The sequence below is a fragment of the Budorcas taxicolor genome, chromosome 6, assembly GCF_023091745.1.
Source record: "Budorcas taxicolor isolate Tak-1 chromosome 6, Takin1.1, whole genome shotgun sequence".
NCBI classification, from domain to species: domain Eukaryota; kingdom Metazoa; phylum Chordata; class Mammalia; order Artiodactyla; family Bovidae; genus Budorcas; species Budorcas taxicolor.
The window spans coordinates 108,651,131-108,667,653 of NC_068915.1; the positions used below are offsets into that span (position 1 = coordinate 108,651,131).

The following is a 16,523-nucleotide window of genomic DNA, read 5'->3' on the forward strand; positions in this document are numbered from 1 at the left end:
TTAACTAACTTTAAGACAGATCACTAGAATTTTGAGCTTTGGTTAAATTCAAACATATCATGTTCCTTGTCTCTGAAGCCCCTTCCAGATATAACATTAATTCTACTGAGAGAGGCCATTGCCAACTCAAGTCTGAATGTGAAAATGGAATAAATAAGACCAATTATTTAAAGAGATGAAACAGCTTTCACAGGGAGACATTTTAAAATAGGGGAAAAAAAAGGAAAAAAAAAATCTTAACACTCAAGTTTTGGGAAACATTTTATAATTTATATATAAAATCTCAGTAAGAAACAATGTAAAATGACAGAAATATCCACCTTACATTAAGAGTCAAAAAAAAAAAATTCACACACACTGAATGTAAATTTTAATTATAAAACAAGAATATGAACAAAACATTTTAAAATAATCTCAATTATTTGGCAACTCATCACATCATTGCTAGAGACAAATTTGATCTTAAGAAAAGTTTAATTTTATGAAAAACTTAAGTTGGACAGTTTGCTCATATGGGAGTTAAAACATGTTTAAAAAAGAATCTGGCAATAAAGCCAGGTTCTACCTTGAAATAACTGTGTATAAAACAACATATAATCCTGAAGCTCAACAGACAGGGGTGACCTAATCTTCAATGCATCACTCTTCGCTGAAAAAGACACTGTGGGAAGGATGCGGGGTAGCAGAGAGAGACATGGGTACCGACGGGGTTTCTGCTGGAGGTGACAGACCCAGAACCCCTGACGCCAGAGGGGCTGGTAGTAAAGTCACAGATGTGAGCATCACCTACAAACAAGTTACATTCTTAAAAAACAGTCACAACTGTGACAGGAAAAGCAATGGAAACTCTTTCTTGAGCTAACCTACTTTACTCGGGTACATGCGAGAAGCGTCTGTATTTCCTGCCAGATGAGATTCAGATATTTACGGGGGAGGCAGAGTCCTAGAACATCTCTACTGATGACTGCATAGCATTTAAAACCCCCCTTTTTATTAAAAAAACAATAATAATAAAATAAAATAAACAGATATATAGTAAAGTTCACAGATAAGTTTTCTCTGTAAAATAAATAAAGTGTTCATTGATTAGCATCATACATAGAGTAAAATACAACCTATTTTTACATGTTTATATACTGTACACAGATTACCAGTGGGCAGCCTGGTGTCTGATGGGCTGGAAGGGTTTACATGAGTGACATGTCACATCGGGAAATCCCAATTTCGAACGTTAAAATATACAACTACTTTGTTTTGAGTTCAGATACAAAGTAAACTTATTTTCCTTTATCTGAAATTAATGTACATAATACCTCTATGAACAATAGTTTATAAAGCTGTTCAGAACGTAACAAGAAAAAGCTTGCACCTAGGTACTTGGCGCACATGCACGGCCTTCCCCCGGTTAAACGCTGCGGCCCATGGCCCCGAGGTGTGTCCCTCTTCTCGGTCCCGTGGCCCCGGCGGACCGGCTGGGGTGGCCGCGGTCCTGTTACCGCTTTGCCTTCTTCACTGGGGTCTCCTCCACCCTCTGCTGGCCTCTGGTGCGTGCCCCGGGGGGGCTGGCTTCTCTCTTGCGCTTGGCAGAAGGGGAGAGCTGTGCCTTCCATCTGCAGGAAACAGAGGTCAAGGCTGTGATTAAGATTCGAAGAAAAGGACCTGCTTCAAATAATCTGGGAATTCTTCAAACACTGGAAGGTTTTTGAACTTGAGAGCCAAGAAGAGGAAAGCTGGATAAAGGGCTACATGGGAAGAGGGGACCCTGCAAGAGCCTGTGCTGACTGGCTGTCTGCCAACAGCCTCACTCCTAACAGGCCATGAGGAGAAGTCAGGAAGCCCCAGCTGAGGTTCTGGGTGGGTGTTGACTTTGGTCAAGTCCACTTTCTTCTCGAGCACCTAGTGCTGGTATCTATACAGTAGAGACATCAACAACCAGTCCTGCGTTGAAACAATCATGAACACAGCGGGATGGCATGATCTGAGCACATGCACACCCGCGCTCACAGGATGCTCCCAGAAAGCTGGCAGTCTTGGAGAGGGCGTGGGAACTCGAGAAGAGCTCCCCATCCAGTCTCCCGGCCAGCAGCCCAGCCCAGCCCTGCTCTCCGTCCTGCCTGCAGAATGACTTGTCGGAAATGTCAAGTTAATCACATCCATGTCATCATCTTGTTTATCTCCATCCTCAGGCTCTCTGATGCCTTCAGCGTAGGACCATCAGGAGCCCAACAGAGTCCCTTACCACCTGCCCGGGATACCGTCTCGGACTGCAGCCCTAACACAGCAGCCTCGTTCCCTAACACGCAGCGTTCTTTCACACTGTCTACTTGGGCAGGTAATTCTTTTTGGCTTCCCTGTGACTCAGCGGTAAAGAATCCGCCTGCAGTGCAGAAGACACAGTAGACACAGGTTCGATCCCTGGGTCGGGAAGATCCCCTGAAGAAGGGCATGGCAACCCACTCCAGTATTCCTGCCTGGAGAATCCCCACGGACAGAGGAGCCCGGCGGGCTACATTCCATAAGGTCACAAAGAGTCGGACACGACTGAAGCAATTGAGCACGCATGCAATTTTTAAAAATACTCCACACCTTCTATCTGGCAAACTTCATTCTGGAGCCTCAGTTCAAAAACAACTCCTTCTGGGAACAGTTTCTCATCACAGAGCAACCTGCCCTTCGGAAAACCTGCAGACAGCACTTTCTGTCTCTACCACTGCACTTCTGGTTGTTTGTTTGTCCACTGGGGTTTTTCAAATTGCAGGTTACAGCCTTTATTTTAAAACAAAGTATTAATAGAACACAATAGAAAATACCATTGTTGCCATGTCTATTCAGTTTGGGCATTAAAATTTTGTTTCAGTGACAAGAGGCAGTATTGCAAAAGACATTCTTCCTATGAGCCGCCTGCTGTCAAGGGAGTTTGAAAACCAGCTACACACACGTCCCCCCAGTTAAGACAGGATGTTTCTCCAGGGCAGCTGCAGAGGTTATTCATTTTCCTTTCTCCAAGGCCTAGTACAAAGCCCAATCTGTGTATTCGAGCAATAAATGTTATACCAAAGAATGAAGACGCTTGGATAACTAAAAGGACAGGAGATGGAGAAATGGGCCGTCACTGACGTGAAGACCTGTCTACTCGCTGCTCCTTTGACAGCAGAGGTAAATACGCTCAGACTGACTCAGATAAAGCTGAGTCAGGTACTGTTGTATACGATGCAGTTTTAGCGTAACATTACCTACGCATGTGTTGAGAACAGCTAACAAGCAGTTGCTTGTCAATATCCCATTTCAAGCCACGTCCAGGGAGAGCCACCAGCCAGAGTGACCAGCTGTTTACCCAGGAGTGGGTGTGTTGCCAGCACAGTGCTGACGCCATGCAGCGGAGAACAGAAGCTTGGCACAGAGGCTTCTGCCCATGGGCATGAGCTCGGCCCTCTCTTCCCGCCCAGAGGGTGGCCTGTGCCCAGAGGCCCTGGCAGCACCTGGGAGCTCAGCAGCAATGCAGACTCTCAGGTCTTGGCCCAACACTACAGAAGTGGAGCCTGGGTCTCTGCACATTTGAGTTTGAGAAATAACAAACCAGACCTTTGTGAGATTCTTCTCAAATACACAATAAAGGTAAATACTATGTTTTACTTACTGAGGAATAATGGGAGAGAATCCACGTGAAAGGTGCCTGGCATTCCAGTTTGCTTCCCTTTCTGTCATGGGGGAATAATAGTGCGCATGCGCGCGCACACACACGCATATGCTGTGAAGACCTAATGTGATTCAATATACCTAAACGGCCTTTGTACACTGGGAAGTCTTATTTTTTGATGCTATCATGTACAGAAGGTAAATCAAGTGCCTGACCTCAAGGAAGAAGCTCACAGACCAGGGAGGAAGACAAAACGAAAACCCCCGAAGCAACGTCACATGCCACTGCCCACCGCACAGGCTGGGCGGGAAGGGCAGAGGACGGGGATGCGGCCGGGCGGAAGCAGGCAGGGGGTGTGTGTGCAGGACGGAGGACCTGGTGATGGGGGGCTGGTGGCGAGGGTGCTCCTCAAGGAAGAACTGGCACAACCTGCAGGATGCGGGAAGGTGACTCGGGCGGCATGAAGGTGCCTGCTGGCCCACGGCTGTGCCTCAGGCGGGTGCCCTCCTGTGACCCCATCACCTCTCCAGTGCTCTGTGAAAAAGAGAGCTGGCTCTGGGCTGTAACCCGCCTGACCACGCTGCACTGCTTTAACCCAGCACCCAGCGCTGTGTCCACTTGAGGAGAAACAAGGTGTCCCTTTGGTCCTGGGGGGCAGGAGCTGATGGCAAGGAGCACAGGATAAAGCCGGTGCAGGAGTGCTGTGAGGCAGGGAGGACTGGCGAGGCCACTGAGACTCCCTCTGGGAGTCCTTCCCGCTCTGTCTAGGGTAGGTTTCCACTTGGGAAGCCGAGGACCCCCACAGACAGCTGTGTGGCAAGCCAAGACTCTTAAAGAAACTTAGGGAGAAAGTATCAGTGCACCACAAAAAGCTTCAGGGGGTTAAAGATGACTTCAAGTGTCAGCAGGGACTTTCCTTCCTAAGAGGGGAAAATTTACTAACTTCTTCACTGGCAGATAATTTTTCTTTTGCTAATTTTTGGTGATATCTAGTAGAAACGATTCCTGGGCTCCCAAGTTTGGATGCTGTGCATGTAGACAGCTCTCCATGCTGCTTTCTGAAACAGATGACAGAAACCCTGGGCGATGGCAGCACTGAACGCCCCAGTCCCTGAGACTAGAAAGGGCGAGGCTCCTCGTGCGCAGGGCAGAGGTGGGGATGAAAAGCAGGAAAATGCCTGGTTCTGTGGGTCTTGGCTGATGAGCAGAACTTCATGCCACATGACTAACTGCTTCCCTGACTCCGGCTTTGCTTTCACTGTGTGGGATACTTGACCATGATTGAGAGAAAGATGAACCTGTGATAAACAGAAAACATACTGGCTGATGAAGCGAGATCCCACAGTGCTCACCAGAGTAGAAGGCGGGCCAAGATGGATGGAAGCACAGTGTGAAGGCCCGGGGACCGGGTCTAAGCAGCGGGGCCCGCACAAGCAGCAGGTGAGAGAAGGTGTGCCTCATCGGGACAAGGGACGCACTGAGCTGGTGCGCAGCCCAGGCTGAGGGAGCCCAGCAAGCTGGATGCAGGCTGAGCTTGGTCTCTAGGAAACAAGGCAGACAGTCCTCTTCTGGATCCGTCAGCGCACACCTGGAGTCAACATTTGCTTCGTAAAGAGAATAATCAATAGATAAACTGATGAGAACAAACAGGATGAGGAGGCACCCAGTGCAAGAGAAGACCTGGAAGCTGCCTTCCGGTGTTTAAGCCAAAGTGGTACAGGAGGCTCTGAGAGCAGAAGCTATGCGGAGCCCAGTGCCCACTGCACACGGAAGAAAATCTTTCCCACCCAAGGTAACGCGCAGAAGCAGAAAGACTCTTCAGAGCGGCTGGGCACTGTGATCGACACCCACAGAGACCCCAGGCGAGCCTGAGGACCTGGGAGACGACACAGGCGCCGGAGCCTAGAGCCAAAGCACCAGTGCGGAGGTGTCTAGAGGGAGGGGCCGCGTGGAGACCGCAGGCTGCCGCAGTGCCGAGGAGAAGCACCGGTGATCCGGGTGATCCCAGAACCGAAACACAATGCACTGCGGAAGAATGGATTTGGGAAGGCACACATCTCAGCTGCTGCAGACGCTCACTCGAGGCTGCCTCGGCGGCCCGCGGCGCGTCCTGCGTCGGGCCCCACTCCACTGGGTGATCTCCCGTGACGCACAGAGGGCGCGGCGGCGCTGGGGGTCTGCATCTAGGCGCGCACCCACCCTCTCGGTGCACGGTGAGGTGCACCTCTCAGTCAGCAGGTATCCTGGTTTTGTGATTTCTAGTTATCCGAGCTGCCCCGCCTGGAAAACCTTACCTTTAGCCCTGTGAGCTCCTAACATCTTTTGGCTCTAAAAATCTCACCAGGGCACAGATAGCTAATGATGTCCAAGTTTAGAGAAATTAGAAATAGGCTGATTTTAAGTCTTTACATAAACACATCAGCGTCAATGTATGGCAAAAACCACTACAATAAAGTAATTAGCCTCCAATTAAAATAAATAAATTTTTAAAAAGGCAGGCAAATAAACACATCAGAACTACTATACTACAGTGACAGATATTAATAAATGATACTCTTGAAATCAATATTCCTCAACTTTCTAATCTTGGATAATGAAATTATAGAAGAGGGTACTAAGATTAACAGCTTGTGAATCACATTAAAAATGGAAAATATTCACGCTTCAGAAGTTATAAAACTGTAAAGTGATAAAACATTTCTCAAAATGTGCTGCGGGAAAGGCGTGCTGACTGATGCTACCAGGCATAACGACACGGGGAGAGGGGGTGGCAAAGTGGAACTGACAAAGCTGGACAGGTTTCCCTTCTCAGGACCACGCCAAGTGCATTATAGTGGGCACTGTGGCTCAGAAGGAGGGGGAACTCACGGGCACTCCCCAGGCTCACTGAGCCCGGCCTTCTTTTCTCCAGAGGCTTCTGGCTACGTGAGGGCGTAGGACGTCCCGTGGGGGGCGTAGGACGTCCCCAGCCGTGTGCGTGGAGAATGGGGCACTTGGCTGGTCTCCTGTGACGGACCTGTGACGCAGCACTGGGAGGGGCACCGACGACGGGGACGGGGCTGAGCCTTCTCCCTCACAGCCGCTAAGCAGGCTGCGCACGCAGATCATGCTGTACGCGTCTGTTTCCACCGACCGTGCTCAGCATGGCCTCTGAGATCTAATTGTACTTGGTAAGTATTCATAAAGGAACTGAATAGGTTCCACCAAACAGGCATCGAAGCCTGGCAACGATTCTAAAGGGCTCCTGGAAAATGGTTTCAGAGGGAAAACGGGTTTCCCCGGGGGAAACTGAGATGTCAGAGGGCTGGGAGCACGTGCTCTCTCCCCACTGGGGCTTGTGTTTTATGCAAGGAGAGGGCTCACTCTGTGGCATGAGTGAGGCAAAGAGATGGAGCCCTCGCTGTGGTCTGACGGAGAGCGGGGGAAGGTTCTGGAAGCGCCTCGCTGCGGTCTGACGGAGAGCGGGGGAAGGCTCTGGGAGGGCCCCGCTGCGGTCTGACGGAGAGCGGGGGAAGGTTCTGGAAGCGCCCCGCGGCCCCATTACCTCTGAGCCTCTGACCTGGTGCTGGACCTTGTGGTGGCTCCCGACGGCTCCTCGTCCTCGTCTTCCTCCTCCTCCTCCTCAGACTCCTGGTCTTTCTTGTCCTCAGTCGCTTCAGAAACTGATTTCTGACGTTTGCGCTCTGGCTCTGAGGATTCTGTTCAGACAGAAGGGAAACATCTGGACTGTACAATTCCCAAGGACACTTCCAGAGGACAGAGTCGCAGAGTTTAGAACAAAGGATATTAGGGACTTGGAGGCAGAAGAAGTGGTTTTCCACTTCCTTTTTGTTTCAGCACTTGCAATTCACAACTGTTTAACTTAATCTCAAACACATTTGGGATAGTTTACTTAGGCGGTTCACAGCCAGCATTTGCGAAAAATTCACATGTGCTCAGAAAAGCATCTGGAATGTGCCATTTCTGACACAGGATTACAGCCATTTCACACATATTTATGTAGCATTAATACTAGCTGGACCCCACTGGATTTTTTCTCATCCAAAGAAAAAGTCTTAAAAAGGTGACTCTGACATGATAAGACCTTGCCAGTAACATACCAGCATCATCTGACAGAGTGAGCGAACGCTTGGGCTTTCTTCCTCTCCGACGCACACTTGCCACAGATTTTTCTTCACTATCATCCTAGAAGAAATAAAGTTAAAGTGGAGAGGGTGGTCACCTGAGCATTTACTAAGTTTTATTTCTAAAGGACATGCCTTGATCATAAAATTAACACTTACGTTGCTTCCACTTCGTTCTTGAAGGTTAGGGGTTTCTTTAATGGCTTCATCTTTAAGAAAAGAAAGATTTCTACATTAATATTTTATTAGTGTCAAATTAAACTTCAACAGTTTGTTGTCTGTGAAGGTACCTAATTAGTGCTAATTATGGTATCATTACACAATTCATCATTGCTTTCTTGTATCAGCCAGCAAAGATTGAGATGGAATACCTGAGCAGAGAACACATCAGAATGAAAGTCAGGACACCAAAGTCTGCATCTCAGACCTGGCATGCCTGCCATGAATAAGCTATGTGATTTGGGCCAATCACTTACATTCCTAGAGCCTTGGTTTTTTATCAGTGAGAAGGAGTTGGGTTAGAAGGCCTTCACAGTCTCTCTCTTTCAGCTCAAATATCTGAATCTGGAAAGGGAGGAGGAAGAGGGTATCTAGGGAGCCCCCGACACAGCAGGAACTACAGTTCAGGATTACAGACTTCACTCAAATCGTAACATAGCTCTCTAAATAGTTTTCCAGAGTCATGTACAGATGTAAGTTGGACCATTAAGAAGGCTGAGTGCCAAAGAATTGATGCTTTTGAATTGTGGTGTTGGAGAAGACTCTTGAGAGAACCTTGGACTGCAAGGAAATCCAACCAGTTAATCCTAAAAGAAAGCAACCCTGAATATTCATTAGAAGGACTGATGCTGAAGCTGAAACTCCAATACTTTGGCCACCTGATGGGAAGAGCTGACTCATTGGAAAAGACCCTGATGCTGGGAAAGATTGAGGGCAGGAGGAGAAGGGGACCAGAGGATGAGACGGTTGGATGGCATCACCGACTCAATGGACATGAACTTGAATCAACTCTGGGAGATGGTGAAGGACAGGGAAGCTTGGAGTGCTGCAGTCCATGGGGTTGCAAAGCGTCAGACACGACTTAGGGACCGAACAACAACAAATAGTACAAGCACCATTTGACAGGGAGGAAAATGAGGCTTGAGCAACTTGGTGAAGTACTTTGTTCAGAGTTCCATAACCAGTACATGGGGTGGGAACTGGATTCTTAGCACTCCATATACTTCCATGATGGGATCTAGAAAAGTATACTGGATAAGTCTATTTTAGGTTGTGTATACCTATTTCTTATGTATTTGTTTCCTGTAGACGTTACCATTTTCTGAGAATGTATCTGGTAAGAAAAGTGAAATTTACTTCACTGCACTGTTAGAAGCCAAAATTATGAACATGTTGATTAGACGACTCAACACCCAGAGGTGAACTTATCAGTAATGAAGACTGTATAGCTGCCCTTTCTGAAAGTTCACTATACGAACGATGCCAGAGTTAAAAACCAAGAAAAAGGCCCACAAAGAAGAATCTAGTCTTAAACTGGTCATCGTTACCCAGATTCAGAAAACTACTGCTGAACAACGCATTAAAACATAATTATGCAGCTTAAAATAGAATCTTTAAAGGGCATTTAAGTTATGGAGATTTCTCCTTGTGTGAATTTAAACATACAATTATGGATAAAAAGATGGTTAAAAACAGAACATTCTTTTTTTGTTGTTAAAAAGAAAACCTTAACTTTCAAAGAGATAAGAAAAACTAAAGTATGATCATAAGATCCCACACATAGTTAAATGTGGAAAAATTCTCAAATACACATTTACTGTTATCTTGCTGATCAGAATATATATTTCATGATATCACCATGCTATTTATTTGATCCAAAATAGCTGTCATATTCTTTTTTTTTCCCTTAATCAACACTTAAAGCCCACCAATGGCTCTTTTTGCTTGTATGTAAAAAGAAAAATTTAAACCATGAAATTAAAATATACACATGGTAAAAATTCTGGAAAATGCAGGCACTAGTGAAAATATGAAATCTTCCTATTATCTCACCAAGGTGGCTCAGAAGGTAAAGAATCCTCCTGCAATGTGGGAGACCTGGGTTCAATCCCTGGATTGGGAAGATCCCCTGGAGGAAGGCCTGGCAACCCACTCCAGTGTTCTTGCCTGGAGAATCCCTATGGACAGAGGAGCCTGGTAGGCTATAGTTCATGGGGTCACAAACAGTCAGACACGACTGAGCGACTAAGGACAGCACAGAACTAATCATTATCAACATTTTGGGAATATTTTTTTTCTCCTTGGACTGAAGACAAAAATACCTCATCAAAACAATTTTATCTCTTGCAGCCTAGCTCTGTAAGCAGTACCAGCTGCTTTTGCTGAAAACAACAGGCTCTTGGGCTGAAATCTTATCTTCCTGATAAGAGCTCTCAGTCCCCAGGTTCATCTGTTTTTCCCTTAACAAGTCCAAGTCTGGACGTGGCCATGCTGCCCCCCTCCTCTTTGAGGTTTCCTGGACTGACAAAGACAAGAACGACTCAGATCACAGGAAAAACCAGCTACTAGAATCTCTCACGGCTACAAGGGCAGCTGCTTTTACCAAGGAAGCCACTCACTTCATTGAGAAACAAGGACATCCTAAACCCTCTGCAGCCTGCGGTTCCCCCCGGGCCGCCCCCCTTCCTTAGATCACACACACAGCAGTGCTTTCAGGTACACACCTGTTTGCATGACTTTCAGCTTGCCGCCAGGTGGAGACTGTTCTACCTGAGTTTGAACAAGGAGAAAAAAGAGAAGTCACTGGTTTGTGATCATCACACAGGAAGTCAATCAACAATGTGAAGAAGGTTCAGGACCTCTGTTTATTATGTAGGCAGAATATCTGTAACCCACTTCCTGAAATGGATTAAATAGACCCAGCAAATATGGATGGCTATGAATCTGAACTCACGGGTCTTCCCACAAGGATCAAGGCTGCCACATGCCTCTTCCCCAGTCGTGCTACTGCGGCTATGAGCACTGGAGGCGACAGAGGCCTGCAGGTAACACCCCCTAAACTGGCAAGCCATCTTCTGTGTGCTGGTAAAGGCACTCACACTTTTACACGTGGCTCTTTGGTTTAGCTGTCTTGGATGAATTCTAGTGAGATAATGATTTCTTCGTATCCAAGGAAATGGGAATCTGGAGAGGGTCATATGACTGGCCCCATGTCACAGCATCTGGGAGCAAGCCATCAGTGAAGACATATCTGTTCTGTTAATAGTGCTATCACTGAAACTCATGCAATGAAGTCTTGGTGCAATGATTTTGTTGGGTACACACTTCAGGGTCAAAGATAAAGAACGGTAAAAAAGATCAAGTCTTACTACAGACTTTCCTGCACTGAAACTAGTGTCCATTCTAATAAAAAAGGAGCTCCATTGAAAGTAGTAAGACACACACTTTGGAGGGTTCCATAAAGAAGCTGTTATCTAAAAATCATATAAAACAGCTATTTTCTATGTTTTAATCAAGGATGACAAGATAAGTCCCTAGATAATTTTTATACAGCCGATCAGACAGGTGAGGATAGAGTCAAACTAAATTACAATGAATATAATTATGTTTATATGATGTTACTAGTAATTAAAATATTATCTGAATGGTTATTTGAGGTTTTATTTTAAAAAGTTTCTTTAAAGCTTTTCAAATACTTTAAAAAAAAAAGGCTATTTGAAAATGCTAATATTGCAGTGTACTCTTTCAGGTCTAGAACAGCCAGTTGAAGAGTTCTCATCTTTCGCAATTACTTACCGTGACAAGGCCAGCATCTGTTTTGCAGTCATCTTCTGAAAAACAGGAAATAAAAATCCCACTTAGAAAATCCAGTTTGAAAATATCTTGTGTGTGAACTGAAAGCACACCAAATACCTACTTGTTTTTAATGTTTCTACAGGGTGTTTACGAGGTCTTCCTCTTTTCCTTTTAATAATTACTGGTTGATCTTCCTAAGGGGGAAAGGGAAAAAAAAAAAAAGGGAAAAAAAAGTTCTATCATCTATTACACAAATAGGTTGCTTTCTCAAAATGGAATTTAGAGTTCCCTCCCAAAAGGGTTCAAATCCCAGCTTTGTCTCTTAAGAAAACACGTGACCTGGGGCTCAGTGGTTCATTTTTCTCAGTGCAGTCGGTTTGAATTCACGGAGCCCCGAGGACTATGAGGTAATGAGGTAATGGGAGTGCTCAGGGTCAGCTTCTACTTCTGTAATAAATATGCACGTCCACTTCGTGTGGATTTATTCCTGGTTACTTGTGATCAAATGCCATCCCTTACAAAAAATAAAGGAGGCCCGCGAAGACAAACATAACTATTAAAAAGCTGTATCCGGACAGGCAAACTTGGCGATGGCTACCTAGAGGATCTGGCTGGGGCACAGCTTGTCTCCCTTGATTTATGGGCCTGCACCTCAGGTCACGCGACTCTGTGTCCCACTGGGTTGTCTGCAAATCCCAAGGGGCCTGGAGCAGCAGAACTGGAGGTCTGCCTCTCCTGCAGCCTCTCAGGAGTCCCTGACCTCACCCCGTCAGGCTGGGTCCTGGCTGGCCCTCGCGGCCGGCGCTCCGCACAGCCTGCCGCTGCTCCCGTTTCGTCCCGCGGGACCCCAGGGCTTGGCAGCCCCGTTCTCCATGCTGAGCTGGAGCCTGGCTTGGCTGTGCTAAGCTTCCCGGTCAGGAAGGGACACGGACACTGAGGTACAGATCTGGGCTGAACCCATGGGGCTGACAGAAGGAGGTCTCATACAAATGTTGGGAGAAAATGAAGACACAGAGGACAAAATACATCAAAATGACACTGATAAAGTGCTCTGCGTGAAATGCTGTCCGCTGCACTAAAAAAAGAGCTACTTCCAAAGCATTTAGGAGCAACTCCAGGTAAGAGCACACTGATGCACTCTGTTTTTAGTACTTGAAAAAACCTGAACAAATAAATACGAAAAACATCTCTACCTGAGATTTTACGGTGTCATCATCATTCTGCTCTGCCTTTTCACCGGCAGCTTCACTGCTGCTGGATTCATCTGCAGAAAGAGCAGAGCTCGTTCACTGCTGGGGCCACCCTCAGCCTCAGTGCCAGGACGCCCACCAAGGTGACCCAAGTCATCCGCGTGCACACAGACTCCATTCTCAGGCAGACACACTAAAGTGCATTAGCCAGAGTCTGGTTAACCAAGAAGCAGCACACTTAGTGTAGAACAGGACCTCGATTAAAAACAATCTCCAGGCCCTGTTACACTCAGCACGACACACTGTGCTATATGGAGGGAAGAAAGATCAGCAAACCGCAGTTTCAGCTGGCGAAGCCTGGGGAGAGAGGTGCTAACTGCTTTGAAGGATTAGTCTCTCTCAAAACAGTTTAACTGCAGAGATGTCTTACTCACCTTTTTCTTCCATGGCCCTTGAAGCAGCGCTGTCTGTCTTAGAACTTGCTTTAGATAACTCTTCCAAATCTCCAGAGTTCTCTTCCTATGGAGAAGTTGAACAAGACAAGAAGCTCCCTTCTCATACCCATTTCAATATAATTACTTCAAAAATAATTTCCTAGCCTGTTTGTTGGACATTTTTTAAAAAAAAGTAACTATTTTGCTGCTTGGCAGACTGTACAAAGATTCAAATTCTGAAGGCAGAAAAACACAAGATAAGGTTATAAAGCAACAAGGCCGTTATTTTTACCCCTGCAAAATAGAAACTGCTCTTTTTGCTGACCCTGGACTTTTCAAGAGAAACTCCAAAGAAAGAACTTAAAGGAATTTCCAAGAGATATTTTTCTCTTTGCTGGTGGAAGGGAGGGACCAGAAGAAAGGGATAAAGGAGAAGGAGCCAAAGAGAACTTCTGGTGTCCAACTGGGCTGATTTAGATAAATGGTCTATCAATGGTTATATTATCTGCCCTTAGTTGCAAAGAAGTTTTGAGCATGAAATAACCAGTTGTTTATACTACAGTATTAATATAATGTATACACAAAATTATACAAACTAAATTTAAAATCAGAGGACTGTTTTATACATGGAATTTTTAAATACAAATAATTAAGTCAGAATATATTTAAACTTAACACTAAAAACCTTACATGAAGTTAAAAGTGAAGTGAAAGTCGCTCAGTCGTGTCCGACTCTTTGCGACCCCATGGACTGTAGCCCACCAGGCTCCTCCGTCCATGGAATTCTCCAGGCAAGAATACTGAAGTGGGTTGCCATTCCCTTCTCCAAAGGGATCTTCCCAACCCAGGGATTGAACCCAGGTCTCCCGCACTGCAGGCGGGTCCTTTACCATCTGAGCCACCAGGGAAGCCCTACATGAAGTTAAAGAGAAACTTAAAAGCTACCCTTTAATCTGCCTCGCTCCAAATGATAGAGTACTGTCTCGAGATTTTTGTTCTCAATAGGTCAGGGGAAGGAGTGGGCTTTTGAAAACCTGTTTCTTTCCTTGACCATGACCAGTTGAAATTCATGACAATGTATGACTTCACCTCTTCGGTTGTTAAACTTCTTTTACTACTTTTTACTTAGTATATCAGTTACTGGGGGAAAAAAACGAGACTATAAACTGGCTTCAGTGGGCTGGAAGTCAGCTGAATATATTTCTGGAAGCTGACTTAATACTTCTGTAACAAGCTGGAAAAAAATAGATTAGGAAAAGAGGGAGGAAGAGAAGATAGAGGCAGACTGGAATAGTCAATAAGTATTGAGTCTCAGGAATGTAAGAATATCTATGAAGAGGAGAAAACTGGCCTAGAACAAAAGACAGGATAAGAACAGAAATGAATATTTGTGAGTTACTTCCCCAAGGCACAAGATGAAAATAAGACCACAGGAAAAAAGGGCAATGAGTGAGGCCTCATCCTGGGACAATCTATGTATTAGGGGCTGGAGGTAAGGTAAAGAGAAGCTTGTGTATTAAAAATTTTAAGTCACATGTATCACTGTATTTCACTGTTCTGATACAACTATATCTGTAATAAAGCTTATTATACTTGGGAACAAAGGACCTGAAAGTCTAAAGAAGTCAATAATACCACTGAACAAAAACCTAAGCAATGATTATATCTAAACTGTGATAGTAATACAATCTTGCAGTTTATGATTATAAAGTGTAACATTTTTCTGAGAGAGTCTAAAAACTATACACCTTTTACAATAAATACACAAAATACATATACACAGTGATGTAAACAGGCTATCCCTAAAACTTAAATTTAATATGTGGAAAAAATACCTTTGTATCTTGTGGCTCAGTTCCAGAACACTGCCTCTGTGCTGTTTCTATTTTGGAATCCAGGACATCTGGGGTATCGTCTGTAAATCAGTTTAAACAGAATCACAAAGGAATAAAAGCTAAATGAAAAATGAAATGCACAGTTCTATTTCAAGACAGTTTGAGACTTTTCTTAGGCTTATGATACAGTGAAGCCAAAGTAATCCTAAATGTATTTATAATGTCATGTGACATGAGCACTGAGCACTGGCCTGCTGCTGCTGCTGCTGCTAAGTCGCTTCAGCCGTGTCCGACTCTGTGCGACCCCACAGACGGCAGCCCACCAGGCTCCCCCATCCCTGGGATTCTCCAGGCAAGAACACTGGAGTGGGTTGCCGTTTCCTTCTCCAATGCATGAAAGTGAAAAGTGAAAGTGAAGTCGCTCAGTCGTGTCCGACTCTTAGTGACCCCATGGCCTGCAGCCTACCAGGCTCCTCCATCCATGGGATTTTCCAGGCAAGAGTACTGGAGTGGGGTGCCACTGCCTGGGCCTTAGCAAAGCCAAAAAATAAAATATCTACAAATGCTTAAACAACTCCAACAAAACAGGAGGTTCTGTGGAGAGGGCTTAGGGCATAGTTTCTAGACATACTTTTTAACTTCCTGAACAACTTACCATCTAAGTGGTATGGCTTAGTGATGAAGACCATAATCTTGGGAATCAGATTTACTTGGTAGAGAAAAAGTCATAATTTCTCAAAATCTTAATTTCTTTATTTATAAAACGGCAATATCTGACTCACATAGTTATTGGGGATGTGTATAAAGTACTAGAGACGGTACCTAGCTTTGGTATGAACTCAGTAATTACTAAACATGTTCCAAACCAAAAAAGTAAAGTATGTAACTATCCATTTTTTTCTCACATATTATTTAATATGTTATTTACTGAGTTTGCATTTTGTGTCAGGTATTAAACTATAAAAGTCTCTGCAGTGTCCAAAATGGGAGCCACTAGCCACAATGGCTCCTGAAATTTAAATTAATTAAATTCAAATACAACTAAAAACTCAGCCTTTCATTCACAGTGACTACATTCAAGTGCTCAATAGTTCTGTGCCTTGTAGCTTCCAGTAGACAAAACAAACATGGGACGTTTCCACCTCTGAGCAAGTTCTATGGGCTGGCATTGTTACGGACAACCAACAGCATGAAGCACAGAAGGGTCACTATTGCATGCCTGTTCCTAGAGTGCTTCACTAGTTCCGCGCGGCCTCCGTTCATGACGTAAAATAAGCAACTCAGGGGCACCTGGAGGCCAGGTGACAGAGGGAGCCTGGGTTTCTGTGATTTCCAAGGGCTGGGTCTTCGCCGGGAACAACCTAGCTTCTAGATCAAGTCCGGAAAAGACCCTGGAGGAGTCAGGCTGGTCTGGAAACACACGAGACTCAAGATTTGTAAACGACTACTACTCTCAAGAATTTTCTATGCTACTGGCCCACTATTTGGATGTGGAAATAATAAGATTT

General features: G+C 45.2%; 1 protein-coding gene across 1 annotated transcript in view; it reads right to left on the minus strand.

Moving 5' to 3' along the window:
* Positions 1–1,445: 1,445 nt before the first annotated feature.
* Positions 1,446–16,523, minus strand: part of BOD1L1 (biorientation of chromosomes in cell division 1 like 1) — a 53,435-nt gene continuing 38,357 nt past the window's right edge. Inside the window, exons 17-26 of the mRNA XM_052641923.1 lie at positions 15,016–15,095; positions 13,181–13,265; positions 12,750–12,820; positions 11,678–11,750; positions 11,557–11,591; positions 10,485–10,530; positions 7,921–7,970; positions 7,738–7,822; positions 7,182–7,335; positions 1,446–1,610 (exon numbers count right to left, since the gene is read on the minus strand). Coding sequence (XP_052497883.1) covers positions 1,493–1,610; positions 7,182–7,335; positions 7,738–7,822; positions 7,921–7,970; positions 10,485–10,530; positions 11,557–11,591; positions 11,678–11,750; positions 12,750–12,820; positions 13,181–13,265; positions 15,016–15,095 — 797 coding nt within the window. The 3' untranslated portion in view covers positions 1,446–1,492. The remainder of the gene's footprint in view (positions 1,611–7,181; positions 7,336–7,737; positions 7,823–7,920; positions 7,971–10,484; positions 10,531–11,556; positions 11,592–11,677; positions 11,751–12,749; positions 12,821–13,180; positions 13,266–15,015; positions 15,096–16,523) is intronic.